The sequence below is a fragment of the Elaeis guineensis genome, chromosome 8 (genome assembly GCF_000442705.2).
Source record: "Elaeis guineensis isolate ETL-2024a chromosome 8, EG11, whole genome shotgun sequence".
NCBI lineage: Eukaryota > Viridiplantae > Streptophyta > Magnoliopsida > Arecales > Arecaceae > Elaeis > Elaeis guineensis.
The window spans coordinates 112434383-112458694 of record NC_026000.2 but is presented as its reverse complement, the minus strand read 5'-3'; the positions used below and the strand labels follow the sequence as shown (position 1 = coordinate 112458694).

General features: G+C 34.7%; 1 protein-coding gene across 1 annotated transcript; it reads right to left on the bottom strand.

Moving 5' to 3' along the window:
• Positions 1–14979: 14979 nt before the first annotated feature.
• Positions 14980–22113, bottom strand: LOC105049709 (DNA polymerase II subunit B4). Its single transcript, XM_010929446.4, has 3 exons — positions 21692–22113; positions 21139–21257; positions 14980–15399 (listed from the first exon to the last, which is right to left on the bottom strand). The coding sequence occupies exons 1-3, from the start codon at positions 21967–21969 to the stop codon at positions 15188–15190; spliced, it is 609 nt and encodes a 202-aa protein (XP_010927748.1). The 5' UTR covers positions 21970–22113; the 3' UTR covers positions 14980–15187.
• Positions 22114–24312: the final 2199 nt, after the last annotated feature.

The window sequence follows — 24312 nt, the reverse complement described above, 5'->3', positions numbered from 1 at the left end:
CTTTGGTTTTCTCAATGGATACTCAATAAACTCTCCAAATGCTCTCTTAACTTTGTCTCAAGAATTTTTTTTTTATATCTTTGAAGTTTTTCATCACTTTAAGTCATCTGATATGGTTGTATTTAGTACTTTAGCTGTTAGAAGATATAAAATAGCCGTTGGGAGTCATTGTGGGCGAAAAATTGAAGTTCTGAAAAACTAGTAATTACAGTCACTAGGTCAACTCAACTTTCCTCTGAGTTGGCTTAGTCCTTCACTAGATTGATTCAATAAAAATGGATCAGCTTACTGAACACTGTCTGAAATTTTAGCCTTTTGTCTTTTGCTATCTTCTGAGATTGAATCGACTTAGCTAGCATGCCAAATGTGCCATAGATTCTTAGACAGTCTTTCTTCTCTAATTTGATTTCTAAGCTAGACTTGCCTTCTTAACTTGATTTAATCTTCATTAAAATTTTTTATAAGGTATATCTAGTCTAGAGTTTCTTTACTAAGATCTTGAATGGTGGTTCGTTTGTCTAAATTTTAAAAAATTTGAATCTTTAATCTTGAGTGAGCACTAAGAACAATAAATTTATACATCTTTATAAAAATAGTTAGACTTTATAACTTATATTCCAAACTCTTTGTCATCATCAAAATCAATCATTGGATCAACAATCTTCTCCTTTGTAATGATGACAAAATTTTTGAGTATATACAAAATAATATATAGTGAGTTTCTAAAAAATTATATATTTATAAAGCATGAAATTACTAAATAATAAAAACATACTTTATTCTAATTAAGCTCAAGTATATACTCAACAATAACTCTCCCCCTTTTTGATTGCATCAAAAAGGATAACTCAAAATGAGGTAATCAATAAAATCAACAAAGTAAATTTTTTTTTAACAATCCAAAAATATTGAGCTCTCCCTTAATATTATAATCAATTGAGTTCAATTTTTATTCAAAATTTGCTCTCTCTTATTATATGTCAAATTTTTTAGTTTCATTCCTTGCTTACTCTTGATATAACTAAATTAATTCTTATCCTTATTAAATTTTATATCTTATATCCAAATTGATATCGCATTATGATAAGATTTCGATGTAATTTGATATGTCAAATTCATTTTCTCCATTTACCAAATTTTCTCCTCCTTATTGTCATTATAAGTATTTACTATAATTCAAGATACCAATTGAGTTTTAAAATATTTGTTAAAAAAATTCAGCTTATCAAACATAAATATATCATTATTTAAAATTATTCTCAAACTCTAATCATGAGGGTTCATAAATTAGTTTTATTCAATATATCTTCAATCATAATACTCAAACATCATCAAAATCAATAAGATAAAATATTGAATCATTTAACATGTAATTGACTAATACTCAAATCATGCATCAATATTTTAGTATACTTTTTAATTGAATGGTAGGAGTAATTATCAATTTACTGAGACCAACTTGTCTCCAAGAGTTTTAACTCCTCTATCTTTCATTTTGTACCTTGAGCATCCATAATTAAGGTACCATTCTCTTTTAAATTAGAGAGATGTCAAGCACACTTATACTCACAAAGATCAAGTGTATTTTAATACCCAAGCTAACTTTGAATCTTTGAGGTTAGTATCAATGTTTTTTTTTGGAATCTAAATTTGTTTGATTCTTTTATTCTTATATGTATTAGCTCAACAATCAAATGATTTATTTCTAGCTTTGTTGCATTTAAAGCATGTAATAAATTTCTTATCAAAATGATATTTGTCAATTAAAATTTTTGAAGATATTAGTTTTGCAAAAGAGTTATAGTTAGCTTTAGATGTCATATTTTGTTTATCTATTGACATATGCAATTTTGTAAACTAATGAAGAATTTATCTATAATTGATTATAGTTTATTTACTTCATTTTTCAGAATTTGATTCTTTTCTAACAAATCTTTTTATTTAACTAGTAATTTATTCTTTTCATTTACTATAGATTTTAATCTATCTATTTTTTTTGGAGACTTTCATTTTGTTTAATTAAGTCATTTTGTTTAGTTTGTAATTCTTTCTTATCTTCTTCTAATCTACCTTTATCTTTACTCAAATCTTGATTTTCTTTCTTAAGTTATTTGTTCATTTTAGATAGCCTTTTAAAATTATTAAATAATTTAGAGAATGTATTATGTAATTCATCAAAAGTAAAATCATTAGATTGAATTAAGTTTATCTCTTCATTGTGAGCCATCAAGTATAGGTTTGTCTCTTCTTCACTTGAAGATGACTCTTCTTTAGAATTTGAACTCTCACTACTACTCCAATTAGCCAATATAGCTTTTCTTCTTAATTTCTTTAAGCATTTTTTCAATGGAGGATAGTCCATTCTATATCTTCTGAATTGAATCTTTTTCTTTTCTTTAATTTTTTCTTCTTCTTTTTCTCTTCTTGTTTCAAAATTTTTCTTCTTTCTCATGAATCTTATGAACCTTCTTATAATTACCATCATTTCTTCATCATCTTTCAAATTCTTGAAAGAATTATTTGAATTTTTTTTAATGGCCGATGATTTGAGTGCAAGGGTTCTCTTCTTCATCTCTTCCTCTTCCATGCTTTGGTTCATATTGAGCTCATGTGTCATGAGCGATCCGATTAATCCTTCCAAAGTAAGTTTGCTGAGGTTCTTGATTTTTTGGATTACTGTGATTTTTGCTTCCCAAGCCTTTGATAAGGACAAGAATTTTACATACAAAATCACTGTTAGAATAGTCTTTTCCAAGACTCTTTAAGTCATTTATAATTTTAGTAAATCTTATAAACATATCACTTATTGTCTCATGAGGTTTCATTTTAAACAACTCATATTTATAAACTAACATATTTATTTTAGATTCTTTGACTTGACTTATATCCTCATGGATCACTTCAAGTCTATCCTAAATCTCTTTTGTAGATAAATATGTTAATATTTTATTGAATTTATTATAATTTAATGTATAATATAAAATATTTATAGCTTTAGCATTTAATTGAGCTAGCTTCTTATCTAGCTCATTCTAATTTTTTTCAGATTTAGGCATACACATATTATTGACAATCATTGTGGATGTGTGAGAACCATTGAGTATGACACTCCACATATCATAGTCTTATGCTTGAATAAAAATTCTCATCTTAGCTTTTCAATTAGTATAATTGGTACCATTGAAAAAAGAAGGTCTAATGATTGAGTATCCTTCACCCAATAAAGAGCCAAATAGTTCAATTATAAGATCTTTAACTCTAAAATTTTAAATCAAAAAATCAGAGCACCTACTCTAATACTACTTGTTGCCCAGATATGGCTACCCAAGAGTGGGGTGAATTAAATATTTCAAAAATTAAATGACTAATATACAGATTTGAATGATTTAAACTAAGTGATGCGCACACAATAAATAATATAATCTTGAATGTAAAGAGCAATAGAAAGATAAAAGATATAAAAAATAATAATAGTAAGTACAAGCACAAACACATAAATTTTATAGTAGTTTGGTGCCAAACCAGCACCTATGTCCACTTTCCAAGTAAACCACTTGGGAATTCAACTATACTTCATAACTTAAATTATGGTCCGATTATTTTTCAGACTCACAATCAAATTCAGTTAAATTTTTCTTGCTTACCAATCAAAATTAAACAAAATTATTTTTTGAACTCACAATCAATGTAGTTGGTTTTTTTTGAATCATCAACCAAAACCTCACAAGTGATTGTTTTTCTCTGGGCTAACAATCAATCCTGATTGATTTTCAAATAGGCTCACTAATCAAAACTTTTTTGTCCAACTCAAGGCTTGGACCAACTCAAATTTTTTTCAAAAAAATTAAAATATAATAAGTCTAAAAATAAATATAAAAGATTAAGTTAAGAAAAATAAAACTCTTTGAAGAATCGAAAGAAGTCAGAATGATAATAGTTGATCGCTTGACTTCTTCTTGAATACTTGAGTGATGGTGAGGCTCTTTGATTTTTAACTTGATCACTTCCTCACTTCAATTGACTCTTGCTCTCACTTGTTTGAAAATGATTTATAATGAAAAGACAAAGAATAACTCTAAAAATAATTTCTCTTCTTTTTTCAGCTCACTCCTTTGACTTTCTTAATACTTACTCAATAAACTCTCCAAAAGCTCTCTTAACTCTATTCCAAAGATTTTCTTTTATATCCTTAAAATTGTTCATCACTTTAAGTCATCTGGTATGGTTCATTTAGTGCTGTAATCATTGAAAGACATAAAATAGCTATTGAAAGTCATTGTAGGTAAAAAGCTGAAGTTCTAAAAAACTAACCGTTACAGTCACTGGGTCGACTCAACTTTCTTTTAAGTTGACACAGTCCTTCATTAGGTCGACTCAATAAAAATTGGGTCAGCTCACTGAACATTATCTAAAATTTTAGCCTTCTATCTTTTACTATCTTCGAAGACTGGATCTACTCAGATTTTCACTAGATCGACTCAGCTGGCATGTCAAGTGTGTCATAGGTTCTTAGATAGTTTTTTTTCTCCAATTTGATTTCTAGGCTAGACTTACCTTCTTAACTTAATTTAATCTTTATCAAAAATTTTTGCAAGGTGCATCTAGTCTAGAGTTTCTTCACTAAGATCTTGAATGATGGTTCTTTTATCTAAATCTTGAAAAAGTTTGAATCTTTTATCTTGAGTGAGCACTAAGAATAATAAATCTATACATCCTCATAAATATAGTTAGATTTTATAACTTATATTCAAAATTTTTTATCTTCATCAAAATCAATCATTGGATCAACATTCAAAATAATTGTTGCATGCAATAACTGCATGCAATGGCTAGTTTATTACTTAAGTTGGTCAGAATGTTTAGCCATGTCCTTCAGTAGTTACAAGTATCTTAATCGTGTGACAATAGCCACAAGCATAACTGCCATTGGCATTTTCAAGCTAGTGTCATCATGGTTTTAGGTCATCTATATCCAAGGTACTAGGGTCAATTCTATCGAGCTTGTCTCCCTTGGGTCATATCGAGGTAAGCTAAAAAATATTCCCCATATCAAGTTCCATAAAAACAATATTAGCTTTCACATTATTTCCTTTTTAATTTTTTTTTAATATTATGATCATAATTAAGCATTTTAAAGTCTATCTTGAAGTCAAAATAAAAATTTTTCACTACTTTGAAGTGTAATTTATGGACTTTCACTAAATTGGGGTCACAAAGCTAATAATCCTTCATTTTTATTATTTGTTGAAACTAAATCTTCATCCAATATTATTTTCTTTCATGAAAATCAATATTTAATTTTTGCACAACATCAACAAATAATGACATCTAAAGAAAAAAAATCAAAATTTTCATAAATCTAGAAATTTGATAAAACTAGTAAACTAGAATGTGCAATGCACATTTAAGGAAAATATAGCAAACACAATAAGTATATAACTATAAATTATAATAAAATAAAAAAAAATAAATCAAATACATGAAGATACACAACACAAAAGAAACAAAATTAACAAAGAAAAATTAAAACATATAAATAAATCAAAAATCAAAAGTTAAAATAAAACTATATTTGAGTTAAAATAGGATACAAATATTTTTAAATAAAACTATTTTTTTCTCTTCCATATCTTTTCTTTTGCTGCTTTTGTTTGATTTAATTATTGACTATTCTAGATCTTGGACTAATATATTCAATCTATATCGAGTAGTATACCATTATACATAATATCGGAGTGAGGTTGGAATATAGTCAAGTAGTGTGCAACTTCGATTAGATTTATTAGGAACACAATTTTTGAAGCAGTGAGTTAAGTGTTGGTAATTCTTGTATTTGCAATTCGGTATGATTTTAGAGCTTCTAGTAATTTGGATGGGCAAATATATGGACTTTATTTTGATTTGATATTTTAATTATGATGGCCAACTTTACCAACATCAACATAGCTACTTTTGCTACCACCACTTGTCTCTTAAGTTGAACAATACTAATCCAAGTTGGAAGTCTATAGTCAAAGCATATATGATAAGCAAAATTTGTAGGATATCTTGGAAAAGTTAAAGAGAATACCAATAAAGAATGAGAATGCAAAGAAGAAGTGACATCTAAAATCTAGGAAGATGATATGGATTATCCAGGCTACAATTAATAGAAAGAATTATCTTCATATTCAAGATATATATAAGCCAAAGAAAACATAGGATATTCTCATAGCTATCTACTCAAGAATTTATAAGGGAAGAAATTAAAATATTTTCAAACAAAATTTGCCTAAGTGGGTGTTGGTTCCTTAATTTTCCAAAAGAATTCAAAGATGAAGATTTGAAGTAGGAAGAGTTTGACTAGTTAGATACTGGAACAAGTTTGAAAGACTCAGAGTGTGACATAATTGATTAGCTCATGGATCAACAAAGTCTGGAAGAAAATCTAGAGCAAAAGGAGCTTGATCAAATAGATACTATATCAAATTAAAAAGAGATCATGATTGAAGAATAACTTGATTTTGAAAGTGTTCAGAAGAGTCAAAATATCAATAGTTGATCCCATTATAAAGATCCACATGAAGTAGTTAAATCATACAGAAGAGTTTCATATTGAAGCTATCAAAAATATGGATATTTTGTATAGAGATTTAGTCAGCTATAAGGATAAACAATTGACTAATTTTGAGGTAATTCTAGAGATCATGCAATAAAAGGATATACTTGATGTGGATGACTCACATTATGCTTTAGTATTCGACAAGGCTTTTAGTGCACTAGTTAGTTTTAAAGTTTCACCAGAGTTGAATATTTAGATGTATGAGTGTGGTCAAATTTTTTTAGTTGATTGTACTTATTTGCAAGTAATGAAAGATGCAATGGTGAGCATTAACTGCGATTGAGAATTTGATGTTTGTTGGCATAAGCTGAATATTTTCATGGAATCTTAACACTGTAACCATGAAGTCAATGCTGAGGAAAAATGTTGAGGATGTCATTGATTTCAATATATATATATCAAAAAGGAGGGGCCAATAAAGGAGTTATTATTTGAGTTGATGAAGAAGGTATATTATTTAATCATTGATTTCACAAGTCATTGCATGTTGTTGTTATTATGGTAATAATAGCAATAGCTACTATGATGTTTTACAATATTGATAAATCTAACATTACTAGCATGAACTTTACAATGGAGAGTATTGAGATTTATTACCAAGTCTTATTAAGATTTTTATTTTTTTAGTGTTTGTCCATATTAGTTAGATTGAGCCTTAAGCTCAACATACTAGAGTTTGTTTTTTAGTGGAAGATACTTATGTTTTCATCTTTTAGTGGGAGATGGTATTGTTTTTGTCTTGCAGTAGAAGAAGGTAAGCTTTTGGTTTGATCAGGCCTAGTTCGAGGCTCCAATGATGAAATTTTGATTTATTTTAACCCTCTAGATTGTTGTCATTGAATTGTAGATCTCAAGAAGTTATCTGATTCAAAAAAAAAAATTATCTTAATCGGACATCATATAATCAAGTTATAGCTTCCAGAAGTTTAGCTCGCAACTCAATTTTCTGTATACTGGATCTTGTGCCTTGATTATTCAGCTCTACCTATAATGATCAAAGTAGTCTATATCAAGTCTGATAATCCTCCTAGATCAACCTATCACATTCGTAATACATGATGGAGAATATCTAATATCATCTTGCACTATCATCACCGATCTTCATACTCTTGTCTTAAATATCACACAACTAAAAAGTTTATGTCAAAGCAAAAATGACTGGAAGATTATAATGTACTTAGTGCTACTAGCCCTTTTCTTAATTTCATATGTGCAATAATCTAAATAAACAGCAGATAATAAACTATCCCTATTTGTTATATAACTAATCATCGTATAAAGAGAAACAGAATATGTAAGGGAAAGGTGCATCATTGAATATTTGAAACTACACTGTTGTTGCATGCAAATTTTTGTTCAAAGAAGTGTGAGATTTTACTCATAAAATGATGTTTCAGCATTTAAGAAGCCAATTGCAAGATGTAACAAGGAAAAGAGCTATGTGACAAAATGCACAAAAGGAAGTGTTGAAAGTTAGCCTTATACTTTCATCAAACAATTTAGCCTTTCACTAAATTTGAATAAAATTCAACATTTGTTTAGTTTATTTATACCTATATCACTGTAGAACTGAGTTTTGCTCTAGAAATAAATTCAGAAAAGAAGGCCCATGAATATACAACTAGTTGGAGATTTACATGAAATGTATATCATTGCCTTAAGCAAGCTAAGTTGTACTGGATCAGCAGGCTAAAGTTATACTCAGTCAATAGGCCAAAATTATACTTGGTCAGCATATGCCGAAATACTTGAATAACAGGCCGAAATATATAGCTAGTAGGCCTAGTGCTACAAAGATGCCAACCTCAAACTAAAAGTCAAGAGAAGCAAGCTGGTACATCAATGGTTAGGTAGAAATGCCAATAATGCAAGCCGATATTCCAAGGATGTAAGCTAATATATTAATTAAAGTACAAGTTGAAACACCAAGGATATATGCAAATATACCAATGATGCAAGTTGATATACTAAGGGCGCAGACTGAAACATCAATAGGTATGTAGGTTGCAACACCAAATATGCAGGCTAATACATCAAGGGTGTAGGTTGATAAATCGATATGTCTGCATGTCAAAATATTAAGAGTGTAGGTTGATAGACCAACAAGGATGCAAGCCCAAATGCTAAGATTGCAAGCCATTATATCAAGAGTATAGGTAGATATATCAAGGATAGAGACCAAATAATTAGGGTGTAGACTGAGGGGCAAAAGTATCAGCCTAGGAAAGAGACTTTTTATAAGCGGAACCCAAGGGTTAGCTAACCAACAATTATGACGATTCGAGACGTGAAGAAATAGTAGCAGTGCTACCCAAAATATAAGAGTAGTGGAAGGCAAGTGATTGTCATATTTAATAATAATGGCCCATATGGCATAAATCAATAAGAACAAGTATCAAAACTGAACAGTAATACCTATTTACCACCATCTAAAATGTGGGAGTAGTAATACTAATTAGAATATAAGAGTAGTGAAAGAAAGATAACTACGTAGATGATAATGATGGCCCATGTGGCTCGAGCTACGAAGGATAAGTGTCAATGGTTAAGTAATGGCACTTGTTCCAACCGTTAATTGAAGCCGCTTCTAAATATCAAACTGTAATCCAAGAAAATGACTTTTGACCTATCAAACATCTATTGTTTTATTTATTATTATTATTATTATTATTATATTGTCTCTGTGTTTAACTTGTCTTTCTTTATCCTATTTCATCCTTAGCATGTAGTTGTTAGTGTGGACCCATGGCTTAGCTACCACCTACCTCCTCATCTTCCGTGTTATAGCCCAAAACCCAGCCCAGCAGACCCAAGCCCAAAAAAAAAAAAAAAAAAGGGGAATCAAACCGGGAAGAAGACTTCCGATAGGAGTCTTCTTCTCCGCGAGACCCAGGCGAGATCGAAATCCTAGGACCCCTCGGAGTCCTAGGATCCCCTATAAGAAGACCTCCTCCTCCCTTGAGACCAAACATCGGCCTCCTCCCTCTCTCTTTCTCTCCATTTTTCTCGATCGAAGCCGCGGACACCGTTCGGTTTCTCACCGTGATTGCTCGTCGGTGAGGTCACGGAGGCCGGAGTGAGTCTTCCTTTCCTTCCTCTCTTCCTTCCCTATCTTTTCGTACCTTTGCTTGAGGCGGTCGGCGACGAATGTCGCCGATTTTCAGTCGGAAAAGAGACCCTATTTTTGAGCCTCTTTTTCCTTGATTTTCCGGCACCGGCGATCGTAATCGACCGCCGGCCATACTCCTCCGTGACCGGGGGGTGGCCCCCGTCTGCCGCCGGCCTCCACCGTGGCGGCCATGGCCTGAATGGCCCGGCAAAAGGAGGGGACGCCGGTCCCCTGTTCCGGCGCGGGAAGAGCCGAGAAGAAGAAGAAGAAGAAAAAAAAAGAAAAGAAAAGAAAAAGAAAAGAAAAAAGAAGAAAAAGAAGAAAAGAAAAGAAAAGAAAAAGAAGAAAAAGAGAAAAAGAAAAGAAAAGAAAAGAAAAAAATAAATATAATAATAATAATAATAATAATAATAACAATATATATTTATATATATATACTTATATATACTTATATATATATATAAATAAGTAAATAAATAAATAAAAAATAATAAAAAAAATGAAATGATAAGAGAGAGAGTTTCTCTCTCTCCTCTCTCTTCTTTCAGTCTGAACCCTGACTTTCTCTCTCTAGAATTGGACTTTCTCTCTCTACTTTCTCTCTCTAGAATTTTCTCTCTCTAGATTGTTTCTCTCTCTTGATGGATTTCTCTCTCTCTAAAGTTATTTCTTTAGGATTAACGTAGTGGAAGGCTTCATCTGATGATTTTGATCGAGTTTAGGAAAGAGTCTGATTTTAAGTGAGGTTTTAATTTTGGGATTTGTTAGATTTAATTTTGAATTAAAATTAATGTAAAAATATAATTTTGGATAATAGGCACGGAAGAATCTCCTAGAAGTTAGTCGATCTGTTCATTCAGTGCTCCGTGAAAGATAAGTAATGAATCATCTTCTCGAGATATTCCATATTTATTCTGAGAATAAATAATTATTTTCTGAAATTATGCATGATTTATGAAATTATGTTTTGAAAGAAAAGTGCTTTTGAAATATTATGGTATGTCGATTTATGCACATGTTCAGTGAAAAATTATGATATATTATGATACAAAGTGTTTTGATACAGATCGGATTTATGCTCTCAGCCTAACTATGTTTCAGTGGACCCCGCCAATGGAGATTATACGTTGGTACTCAGTGGACCCTGCCAGTGGGGGTTGTGTGCTGGTGTTTGTGGACCCTGCCAGTGGGGGTTGTGCGCTGGTATTTGTGGACCCTGCCAGTGGGGGTTGTGCGCTGGTATTTTATGGACCCCGCCAATGGGGGTTAAACATTGGTCATAGTCAAGGCTGTTGAGTTACGAGTATTTTGAATCGAATCGAATTTATGATTATATTATATGTGAATATTCGAAAAAATTTGATTTATATTAAATCAGCATGAAATATACTCTTATGTTTATTTGCAATATTAATTTTAAAAATTATATAATATCTGAATTATCTAGTTGAGATATTTGTTACTTACTGGGCTGTCTAGCTCATTACCTTTCTTTCTATTTTTTAGATTCAGACAATTAAATTCGAGTGTGGGAAGAAATATTGGGACAGAGCTTTTAGAAGCGAGATTAGCATTGTCAACTTCATTGAACTTAGATCTATTATTTTTATTTTTTTAGCAAAAATTTTATTGGATGTAAGATATTTGATTTAATTACTTGAATTACAATTGAATAATAATTATTTGAATTTATTCCGCTACGATGCATTGATATCGTGATGAGATGCCTTGCATGCTTATGGAGAGAGTTCTTCATGAGTATGCGACGGTTGCCGCGATCCTCGATTCACAATCTCGGATCGGAGACGTGACAATTAATATGGTATCAGAGCATAAGTGGATAAATTATGACACATAGAATTTGACATAGTATGAGTGTAGGTGGGTAAACATTAGGAATATTGGGACGTTAGAGTATGAGCATCATAATAAACCCATCCTAACAAATAGATAAATGAATCTAATAAGGTTTTACTACTACAAGGTTACCATGCCTCCCCGTAGAATGACAAGAACTACTCAAGAAATTGCAAGAGAGACATCACAACCACAGGATGGTAGCACTCCCCATCTGACCAGTGGCACCCCTCAGGAGGAGGGAGTCGTAGATCCTAATGGAAGTACTTCGAGAGCACGTCAGGAACCAGATATGGCTCAGTTAATGCAGACCCTAATCCAGATGGTACAAGCGCAACAACAAATACAGCAGCAAATGTTTGAACAACAGCAGATACAACGAGATACACAACAACATCAGCATCCACTACCACAACATGGAGAGCAAGCAGTGCAACGGAACAACATTTCAGAATTTAAAAAGCTTGCTCCTCTAGCTTTCAAGGGGACTACTGAACCTTTGGAGGCTGATAATTGGATAATGAAGATGGAGAAGGCCTTCACTGTCCAAGAGTGTCTTGATGAAGAAAAAATTCGATATGCAGCTTATTTACTACAAGGAGAAGCATACAACTGGTGTCAGCGACTACAGCGCAAGCATGAACAAGACGACGAAATACTTACCTGGGAAAGATTTCGGATTGCATTCTACGATCAGTATTTTCCTCGGAGTATAAGGATCCAGAAAGAGCAAGAGTTTATTTATTTGAAGCAAGAGGGTATGAGTGTGACTGAATATGAAGCAAAATTTACAGAGTTAGCAAAATTTGCTCCGAGATTAGTGGATGGTGAGCAAGAATGTGTTCACAAGTTCGAGATGGGACTGAGAACTGAAATTCGAAAACAAGTGGTCCATATGAATTGACAACTTATGCTGATGTGGTAAATAAAGCACTGATAATTGAAAGAGAAGTCAATGAAGAACGCATGGAAAGAGAAAGAAAGCAAAGAAAGAGAGCAAAATCAAATGACACACAAGGGTAGAATAATAAAAACATCAAAAGATCAGCTAAGGGAGCAATAGATAATAAGACTCAACAGATTGATGGTGAGCAGTGCTCCAGATGTGGCAAAAATCATGCAGACAAGAATTGCTATTGGAATACAGGTGCTTGTTTCAAATGTGGTCAGATGGATCATAAAATTGCTAGCTGCCCGCTAAATACTGAAAATCAAGTTGGCCAAAGAACTAATGAAGGACAACATAAGGGTGATGGACAGATTTCTAAAACCCAGGGAAGAGTTTATGCGCTTACTCAACATAATGCACAGGCTTCCAATACAATGGTGGCAGGTATGAAAAATTTCGAGGACAAAATTTCTTTTTAGGGGTGAAGAATGTTATAGCCCAAAACCCAGCCCAACCAAGCCCAGCCCAACAGATCCAAACCCAAAAAAAAAAAAAAAAAAAAAAAACAAGGGAATCAAACTAGGAAGAAGACTCCCGATAGGTAAGTAATGAATATATATATATATATACAATATATATATATATTGTATATATATACATAATGCACGGAAGAATCTCCTAGAAGTTAGTCGATCTGTTCATTCAGTGCTCCGTGAAAGGTAAGTAATGAATCATCTTCTCGAGATATTCCATATTTATTCTGAGAATAAATAATTATTTTCTGAAATTATGCATGATTTATGAAATTATGTTTTGAAAGAAAAGTGCTTTTGAAATATTATGGTATGTCGATTTATGCATATGTTCAGTGAAAAATTATGATATATTATGATACAAAGTGTTTTGATACAGATCGGATTTATGCTCTCAGCCTACTATGTTTCAGTGGGTCCCGCCAATGGGGATTATACGTTGGTACTCAGTGGACCCTGCCAGTGGGGGTTGTGCGCTGGTGTTTGTGGACCCTGCCAGTGGGGGTTGTGCGCTGGTATTCTGTGGACCCCGCCAATGGGGGTTAAACGTTGGTCATAGTCAAGGCTGTTGAGTTACGAGTGTTTTGAATCGAATCGGATTTATGATTATATTATATGTGAATATTTGAAAATATTTGATTTGTATTAAATCAGCATGAAATATCCTCTTATGTTTATTTGCAACATTATTCTTGAAAATTATATAATATTTGAATTATCTAGTTGAGATATTTGTTACTTACTGGGCTGTCTAGCTCATTACCTTTCTTTCTATTTTTCAGATTCAGACAATTAAATTCGAGCGTGGGAAGAAATATTGGGACAGAGCTTTTAGAAGCGAGATTAGCATTGTCAACTTCATTGAACTTAGATCTATTGTTTTTATTTTTTTAACAAAAATTTTATTGGATGTAAGACATTTGATTTAATTACTTGAATTACAGTTGAATAATAATTATTTGAATTTATTCCGCTGTGATGCATTGATATCGTGATGAGATGCCTTGCATGCTTATGGAGAGAGTTCTTCATGAGTATGCGGTGGTTGCCGCGATCCTCGATTCACAATCTCGGATCGGGAGTGTGACATTCCGACTAGGCAATGTTTTGATGGTGAAAATTCATGAAGATTAAAGTATCAAGTCCTTTTACCCTCTTTCCTATTTTGTACACCAATGGCACGTTTGTGCACTTCCACGATTTGGCCAGTGATGTTGGTACTGTTTTGCCCCTGTGGAGAATTCAGCACCAATAATGTCCTAGTAATGCATACCTCAGCCTTCTCATGACCTTAACCAAACCAGTTCGACCTTGGGTACCTCCTGCAATGACCATCTTAGCGTTGGTAATTGCTCCATCCTCACTGGTTAAGGGTCTGGTGGTGCAGGGTGCCCCTGATGAGGCAAAAACCATTATGTCTGGGTAGACTTAGTGCCTTTGGGTTTGATAGGAACAGAAATGGTGAGAGAGGAGAGGAGCTACCATAGGGAAGTTGGAATGGTGCATTAGATTAGTGGCAATGCTCATTGCTGGAGAAAGCCATGCCAAATCGAAGAGAGACGAGCAAGGTTGGCAGGGAGAATAGGAAGGGGAGTAGACTATCGAATCCGGCTCCCCTTAGTTTTCTCTTACAACTCGGATGACCATTTGTTTCTTTCTTTACTTCTAGATCCGTGTTTGGAGGTCTGTGTGCCACCTAGAAGTACTTCCCACATGATCAACTAAGAGAAGCTTCCCATATGATTTTTGTCCCTTCTTGTGGACTAGAGAAAATTAAACAATAGTAATAAAATTGATAAAATAGAAAATATGTTCCATCTGAATCCGGTAACAAAAAGGAAAGAAAAAAACATAGTCCAAACAAAATGTATGGAGAAGGAAAAGTTGATTATTCCAGCGAAACTGTTCTATGCGACCAGGCAATCACAGCATCATATGCTATCTAATCAATAAAAAATTCGCACAAATTTGGCAACCTAAAGCCCGTATATAGCCGCGGATAAAGTTCTGACTGCTCTTATTAATGTGGATACAGCTTTCTAAGGTTCTGTAAGCACCACAGATGCCAGAAAGAAACTTTATTGCATAAAGTTAGGATTCCAATGACAAGACAGTCACTCTACTATCATTTATCACCATAACTATACAGGGAGCACAGCCAACAAAATCGGAAGACTGAACTCCAATGCAAAAGAACTTCATCCATCATTTTCAGGAGAGTTGCCTTGACCCTCCCTGTCTTCTTCTGTTGCACCTTCTATACCATCATGTCCATTATCTTCTTCTTCTGCTGCACCTTCCGTACCATCATATCCATTCTGTGTCGGCGTCTCTTGCTCTAATTTCCGTTTTCTATCTGTTTCTTTTGCCTTCGTCCCAGACTTCTTTGCCACATTTTTTCTTCTAAAATCTGGAGAAATGGAAGACATTGAACTCAGGGCACAATTCTTCAGATTGAAGATGAATCAGAAGCACAATTTTCATGAACTTCCATTAGTAAATTTAGTTAGATATTTGTAGATGGAATGAACTTTTGCAATGAAAAGGAAAAACTACTTATGAGATGAAGGACACCAAGCTGGAATCTCAAAATTGAATTGGGAAGTATGATTCTAATGAAGAGATTGTGAAGATATGGTTACTAGAAATAAAATCATTGTTGCATGCAAGAGAACACATTGTGAATGATGCATATGAAAGATAAACAAGAGCAGTCCCTACAAGGAAATATATTCCAGCAAGGACCGTGGTTTCAAGACCAAGTACAGAATCGATACCTGATCAGTATGATACCATACTGACACTTAATATGCATATGCATACAAATACAATATTCTTTTAAATTTTTCTATTTTTCATTTTTTTTAATTTTTGAGGACTATTTAATGTTGATAGCATTTTATTATGACATTATGACTGATAATGCAACCTATTTGAATAATATTATGGTATTTTATTGCATGTATAAACTACTACCAATGCAGGGAAGAAGAAGAAAACAAAGAAAGAAAGGAAGGAAAGAAGAAGAAAAAGAAGAAAGAAAAGAAAGGAAAGGAGAAGAAAAATAAAAGAAAGAAGGAAAGAAGAAAAAGGAAAAAAGAAAAAAATCGAAGGGAGAAGAGAGAGGAAAAAAATCATGAAAGGCGTGAAAAGGGAAAGAGAAGAAAAAAGGGAAATAAAAATGGTAAGGGCTGAACTGCCCCACTCCAAACCGGGCGGTTTTGCTCGGTTCTATATGGTTCACCCCAATTCAGATTATTTACTGAGGTGAACCCCTAAATTGACCTAATACCACGCCAATTCGAGCCAGCATGCTCCAAACCGAGCAATTAGTAGGTTCAGCGTCCCCTTCCATTCCTGGATTCCTTCAGCACCAATAGTCGGTTTCAATATAGAAACTGCAGCCAGCATAATATAGTGAAGCAAAATGCATGCATCTAGTTGCAACCCTTGAGGTAATAAGGAACTGAACAACATAAACAAACAAATGCTCACTAAAATGAGTAACACCACCAAGGTTCTATTACTGACCAAATATGTTTTACAAACATTATCCCAGTTCAGGGCCTTTCACAAAAATGTAGGTTGTGATCTGAGAGGCACTTGGATTGTCAAAATTCAAAACCAATAGTTAATTGAAAACATTAGCATAACTGCAAGCCTTAAGTAATGAATCCGGGGCTACTTCTATGGATTGCACTGACCCACTAGTTCATAAACTCCTACTCAGCCAAATTCTTACATGGAAATTGTCTTTGGATCAGTTGTCAGGCTTCTATCCTCTCTCACTCTTGGTTATTCTCATGCTGAATCTCAGACTTCTTCAAGATGAGATCTCGAACCAATGCTACACATGTCCAGACTATATGAAATGGGATCCCTCATCATAATCTCCATCCATATGACTCACTCGAGTTGATTAAAGTACTCACTATTAATAAACTTCCTTAGTTTGGTCTTACCATCCTTTCAAACTCTATTCCTGTGAAACAGTCTAGTAATGTAATATAGCATGAAATTTCGACCTTTTTTGCACTCACTGTAATTCTTATTGGCGCCAGTGCTAAGTATGTAGTAGTCACTACTTCATAGCCTTAGCTCACTTCTCCCTCCTAGCACAATTCAATTAATAAATAATAAATAATTTTTCCTGTGGCACTATGCATGAATAACAGTGTAACAGCCTATATGTGTCATTCAAAGGCTTCACATAACTGGCCCAGCCCTGAACCAACTGTCTAAATAGGTGTAATCCCCAAATTGTTAGTATTGGGTGAGCGAGGGGCCTGGTGAAAACCTTGAAAACCAAATAGCAGGATGAGAAACTGACCTCATTGTTACGTATGTACAAGCAATTCCTTTTAAGGATAAATAATGAACAGGTCAACCGTGTCTGTGAACTTGTATATTCAGAACAAATGATGATGAAAAAATAACAATCCATCTAGAACATTAATGCTACTGGCAAAAGAAAATTTCACTATAGACATGTAAGAGGCAAATCCCATTATATTTAGTCTAAATGTTGTTTTAGTGCAATTATGTTGAAGCCTAATGCAATACAAGCAAACCAAGAGACCATGGAGCGGACCAATGTGCGTGAAGACTAATACAATGTTATAAGGCTAAAAGCAACCTCCCAAGCCACCATAATATGTATCTGTAATCTTTGCCATGAGTGGAACTATATGAGTCAATTGCCACTAAATGTTCTACTATCAGTGCAGACCTGGAATTATGGTTGTACGACCACAAACAATGTGGGTTTGCTGATCAAATAAGCAGGTTAAGAAAATTATAGTGGTAAGCCAACCTGGGAACATGAGCATGGACAAAGCACCAAATTTAACATTTACCATTTCATCAATCTTTATACAGTGATTTCATATTTTTTGAATATAAAAAATTACGTAGATCTAAAACACCAGAATTAAGATCATTTGGAATAATGATTTATGTTTCACTGGCACAACAAGATCAAATCACAGTTATCTACCCAAAAATATAAAACTTTTAACCACTCAACTTCAAAATTCTGCCACAACTTCAACATACAAAATTTGTTGATCTAGTCTCTTGAATGAATCATTCATGAAACCAATCTCGTCCAATCCAAAGGATGTGGAAACACTTCTCAAAAAATGTTCTTGAGAATCCCAAGGTTCCCATCCTCAATTACTTGAACCACTCATTTAGGTAAACCTTGGAATATTTCATGTCCCATCAATTAACTAAAATGTACAACAAGTGTTATTCTTATGAAAATATATCCAGAACCCTCTGCTCCATAAAATAACCTATAAATCTTTCTGTATCACTCCTCGAGTATTTTCAAAACTAAACATCTTTTCTTCTTGATAAAGATATAGACATAAACACCATTTTTCCACAAAAAGACCAATTAATAAAAAACACTGGAGAATAAAATATAAAAACTAAATATTTGACGCATATGCCTTAGCTGATAAGTCCTTTGATTTGATGAACTGGATCCAAAAGGACAAGAAATCAAGCTGATTGCGTCTGACCTTGCCGATTTTGACCTTGTCGTGCTAAAATGGATATCACTCTCTCATCCAGAGTTAGAATCGCTTATAAGACTCCAATTCGAAAAGCTTTTTCCTACTCTACGAATTTGACGGCTTCACCATCACGTCTAGTATTGGGGCCAGATTCTATTGTTTAATAGGTCTACGGGAGCTCGAAGGATCCTGGATGAATTGGAAGTTTTGATCTTTTTCTTATTTTGTTTCGGATTACTTAGGCGTTAAGTTAGGATTTTTTCTATAAATACGGCTCCTTTGGCCAACATTGTAGTCAGTCTATTTTCTTTGATATTAAATCAAAACTCCATAAGAAAGTTTCTTCTTACCTTTGCTGCTCTCTTTGTTTTGTGCGTCTTCTTTCTCTCTTTTCCATCAAAACATAGCCTAAGCTGCATCAATATTTCTAAGCAATGGCTGAATCAGAATTCCTTATGGATGTGGAGAATAGGGCTAGGTTTTATTTTTATTTTGCCACTATTAGGGAAGTTAAGAAACAAATTCCTTTACATAGAACCTAAACATGACCCTTACATATTGTCTTTAGTTTCTTATTCTGAATGCTCTAGTTTGGCCGCATAAGAACAAAACACAACTACAGAATCTTTTATTTTGATGTTATAATAACCATCTTATCAGTCATGGGGAAAATATAATGAAACAAAGTTCAATAGGTTTCACAAACCATATTTAAACAAAAAGGCATCAAATTCCTGAAAAAGTAAGCTCAAAATAGTAACTAGAAATATTTAGTGTTCACAATTTACCTCCAATTTTTTTATTATTTGACTTTTCATGGGAAATAGTATTTGCCAAAGCATGATAGGCATCAACCTCCTATATAACAAAGTTCAAACAGCAACTCCAAAACCTGCCATTCATTTTGCCCCTTGAAACACATATGTAACCTTACATGCATATTCAGCTATTATGCCTCCATTTAAAGGGGATTTGGATGTTGTTTGATACAACACTTAGCTAGTCCAAGGAGAATTCCCCAACAATGGTACCATTGAAGAAGGCAATATGTATGAAACAAAAATGTGAGGAAGACTATCAAACAAATGAATGAGCAGGCATTTGAAAGAGTGCTGTAAGTAAGAATGTCAAATGAACTGAGTGTTGAGAAAAGCTTGAATCCAGGTCAGTTTGAAGCTAAACAAACTGAGCTTGAACCAGCAACATAGGCTTAGCTCCAAGCTGAGCCAAAAATTCACCCATCTTGATCAAGCTCAGCTCGATAAGGATCAAGTACATTAAAATTATCCATATTATATAATTTTTATATAATGGACCATTGGATTAAAGTTTTAATTGGTATTTTCTTTTACACTTTCGTGTCAATTAAATGCTAATTTAGACCTTAACTGGACTCTGAATGAAAACTTGAAATATAGAATCAAGCTTTCATTAAGCTTCACACAAGGTTAATTTACTCTCAAGCTGAATACAGCTTGATTTAGGATTATCAAGCTGATCAAGTAGGCACATGTTCAGCTTGATTTGAAATTAATCTCGAATCAAGCTTGAAATAATGGTAACAAATCAAGATTTCAAGCTTGATCTTAGAATTCAAGCTCAAAATTAATTCCATACCAAGCTTGATAAGATCAACCTTGGCTTGATTACCCCCTAGCCGTAAGCTCTCTCCACCTAATTGGAAAAAAAAAAACACACAATCTTCTGACTTTCTTTCCTACAACACTCCAACAACTAATTTTTTCTACAATTAATTTTTCTCTTCCTTTTGAAATTTCTACAGTTAAAATAAGAGATATTCTCACTGATCTTTCATCATCTATCAGCCAGATTGTTTGAAAAGGATGAATAATTTACAATTCTTCTTTCGAGACAAAAATTTGCAAGTTCTCCACTACAATAAAATTGCAGGAAGGGGTATTCACAGCAGATTGTTTGAATTCACAAAACTTGTTTCAAAATAAGCAAACTGTAGGGCAGTTCATATACACGGGTTGCAGTTTCAATAGAAGGTATATCATATAATTAAAGTAATTAACCTATCCATACACTCTAAGCATGATTCTTTACTGCATTTGCCTCATCAAATAACACCAAAACAGTAGATGCAAAAGGAGGAGAGTCAAAGATGAAAAAGGAAAATATGCTGTGAATTCCAGTCATGCCGTCTCAGCAATAACACAAGTAGATAACAGGTCAAGCATAATCAGCTCAAATATAAAGAGCCCGTAAAGGCTTTACATCTTGATAACCATATATGGTTGCATGACTTAGTTAAAGTCATCGACATCATGTAGCATTGGATAACTAAGAAAAAGAAGAAGCTTTATAATAAATTACAAAAATAACACTATGATTATAGGATCAAAATACCAATGGAAAAATATTGAACAAGAAACATGAAAACTGCATGCCAATTAAAAGAATGCAAGACCAGGAATGCTATGATGAAACCACAAAATTACTGTGCATTGGGATAGAAGCAACACAGAACAACCATACGTTTAACAAAAGAGAAAATAGGACTTTCATGGAACTACCAAAGAATACTGACGCTCCAAAGAAAATAGAACTTTCAGGGAACAAAAAAGAATAGGGCTTTCAGGTAACAAGCAAATCATACTGACCCTCTAAAGAAATTCTAAGAGGCTCAATAAACTCAGGGAATTCAATTTCTTCAATTGCCCTGATCACATCCTCTGCATTGATTGTTTGCCTATTTGATTCCTTGCAAATGTCGTTTGCGCTGCATAAAATTACGATTCTGACGTCAGCTCAGAACACCTCATAACGAATACATTACTTAACAAAAATTTTCACAAAACCACAATTGAAATTATTGAATCAACGAAATCCAACTACATCTTCGGATCCATAAATTGGTATATTTTCAAAACAGTAATGAAAAAGAAAACCGGCTAAAAAACAATAACAACTCAATTAACGATCAAGTTATCATCAAAAACTTTACTTTCTCTTCCATTCTACATAGATTTACAGTGTGGATACAACAAAATCAGACCTTTTTTAACTTTTATCAAAAATATTTCAATTAGAAAAATCGCTTTAACATCAGATCTAACTGGAGTCTCAGAAACCCTAGAAGATCTGACACGGCAAGAGGAACAGAGAAGAAAACCCTAATCGAGGGCATCGAGAGGGGCAAAGGAAAGGGCTCACGTAGCGGAGAGGTAGTGGATAAAGATGCGAGCGCTCTCCGCGAAGGCCAGCAGCGCGTCTTTGTGAACTTTAAGCTCCTCTTCCCCTCCTCCTGCACCTTCGGAAGACAACTCGGCCAGCTTGTCCTTGACCACCCGCCGCACGATGGCCCTCGGCAGCTCCTCCACCGTCGGCGCCGGCGCCGCCCCACCCTCACCCCCTCCTCCGTCCTTCTTCGCCATCTCTCCCGGCGCCGGCGCCGCCCCGCCCTCCCCCCCTCCTCCGTCCTTCTTCGGCATCTCTCCCTCTTACTCCCTCCTCCACTCCCTCCAAACCTTAACAAAGAAAACCCTACTTTGGGTTTCAAAAGAAAGGGCCCCGATCTCGCCGCCGCGAAGCCTTCCCGCCCCTCCTACTTTAGCAAAAAGCCCTTGTGACCAAACTGGCCTTTCTTTTCCGGTAATGACTACCGAAATCAAGCGACATCAGGTCACGTGAGTATCTAAGATAAAGATTAAACTGGATCGTCTTTTCCTTATTGACCCAAAAACGCGGGGACGGGGAGCCGTTAGAACCAACGGTCGATCGGAAGGAAGATTGGAGGATCGATCAAGGAGCACGCGGATACGCAGCCATACGTGTGGAATTGGTACATCGTGGTGTACAAATTCAATTAAAAATAAATAAAATTTGGATCCGAGATCCGGCCCATGAACAGATTTGCAGCTGGCGGTGGGGCAACCTCTGATAGGCGGAGGTTGTCATCTCCAACATAATATTGATCCAAATCTACATATGGTCGGGATTGATGTATCGGGATCGGAAGTTATGGTAGAGGGGCACCTGATCGTCGAATCTATTATCGACGGACATGGAATGGTATCGTGGCAGTAGCGGGCATGAGATGTTGTCCAGCAAATGCTTGCCGCGGTTTGCACTGTAGCATTAATAACATTTGTCTGTTGTATCAGCAGGGCCGAAAGTGGGGCCTGGATGAAGCAGAGGTCCATCTGTCGGGCTGTCTTCGATCAGTCTAGGGGCAAAGCCTCACAGAATTTGGTCCGGCTTTGGCATAAAAATAAAGCACACGGAGTTTGGGTCGGGCTTGGATACATACTTGGCCCAAGCGTGGCCCTGGCTGGAGCTCGAGTCTAAACCAGGATCAAAAATAGATCACAAATTCAGGCTCAAAGGTAGTATGGAATCAGATCTAAATTAGGCCCGACACCCAACAATTTAATAACTTCAAGTGGACTAAATGGGTTCAGTCCAAGTTGTGGGCATGATCATTTGATTGAGAGGCAATTCAAAGGAAGTCTTCTGAGGTTTTCTCTCCACCTAGAGTTCTCTCTCCATTCCCCCCACCTCCACATCTGCCGCATCTCCAGCATCTTCCAACCAAGTGCGCATCAAGTTGTTGAGTCATTGCCATCATCAATCGCTAGTCTCTAATTGTTGCCTGAACCCCGATCCCACCCATCTGATAGCTTTGTCCAGGAACGCAACCCGGTTTTCACTAATTCTAAGCTTCGCATTCCACTATAATCCTCCCAACACATCCATCTAGCCTTGTGGTTTTTTACAACTTGCCGCACCCTCATGTTGACCATCGTCATCCTAAGCAGCCTCATCATCCTCATAATTTACCCCATCTTCCGCTCCAAAAGCCCCCTGCCTTGACATTTAGAGTGCCACCTCAAAGTCGCCTATCTCAACAGCAGCAATCACCTCAATGCCGGAATCACGATCATCACCAATTATTCGAAATACTGACCGCAAAGTGGATATGGCCTTCAGCTACGTGCAAGTGTATTCCTACTTCATGGGGATCATGATCATGATGGAGGTAGTGGGGGCATTCGCTGAGCAACTAGGAGAGTCGATAGAAGAGCTTGCACATGGTGGCAAGCAAGGTGGTGCTGCTTGGGGAGGCAACAAAGGAGTGAGAGATGATCGAGCCGGCACAATCAAGTTTCGGCTTAGTACTGGGCTTGGGCTTATGTCAAGCGTAGGCCTAAATTCTCCAAAATTTTTGGATCTAAGCCCTACTCAAGCCTGAGCCTGACAGAAAACTTTCAAATGAGGCTCAAGTAGGGACGTGGCTCAGCCTATTTCTAGCACAATATGTGCGTGATGGGATTTTATGATTGATTTTAGGATCGTGCCTGAGTCAGATGAGGTAGACCTAGAGCCTCATGCATAAAAAAGTGTGCGCCGTGGCAATGGGAGGTATACATGGCATATGAACAAATGAGGCATGACCACATAAGGAAGACCGGCAATCACATCCAAAAATCAACTACTGGATTCCTTAAAAAGTTTGCCATGATTTTTCAAGGGTCTACTATTGAGGGTCTGTTCTTTTATGGATAAATATCATAGAAAAATTGATCAACTTTTTCATCGACCAACTTATCCATGTTCTCATATTTTTTAAGATGGATAAGTTACTTTCCCATAGATAGCATTTACTCATAAAATGAGAAAATATCTTATCCACCTAGAAGGTGTCTAAATTATTTTTTCATCAACCAAAAAAATAACATTTCTAATTCATTCTTAATATACCTTTAACCTTATAATATAATATAATATAATATATTATAACATATTATTTTAATATAATATATTATAATATAATA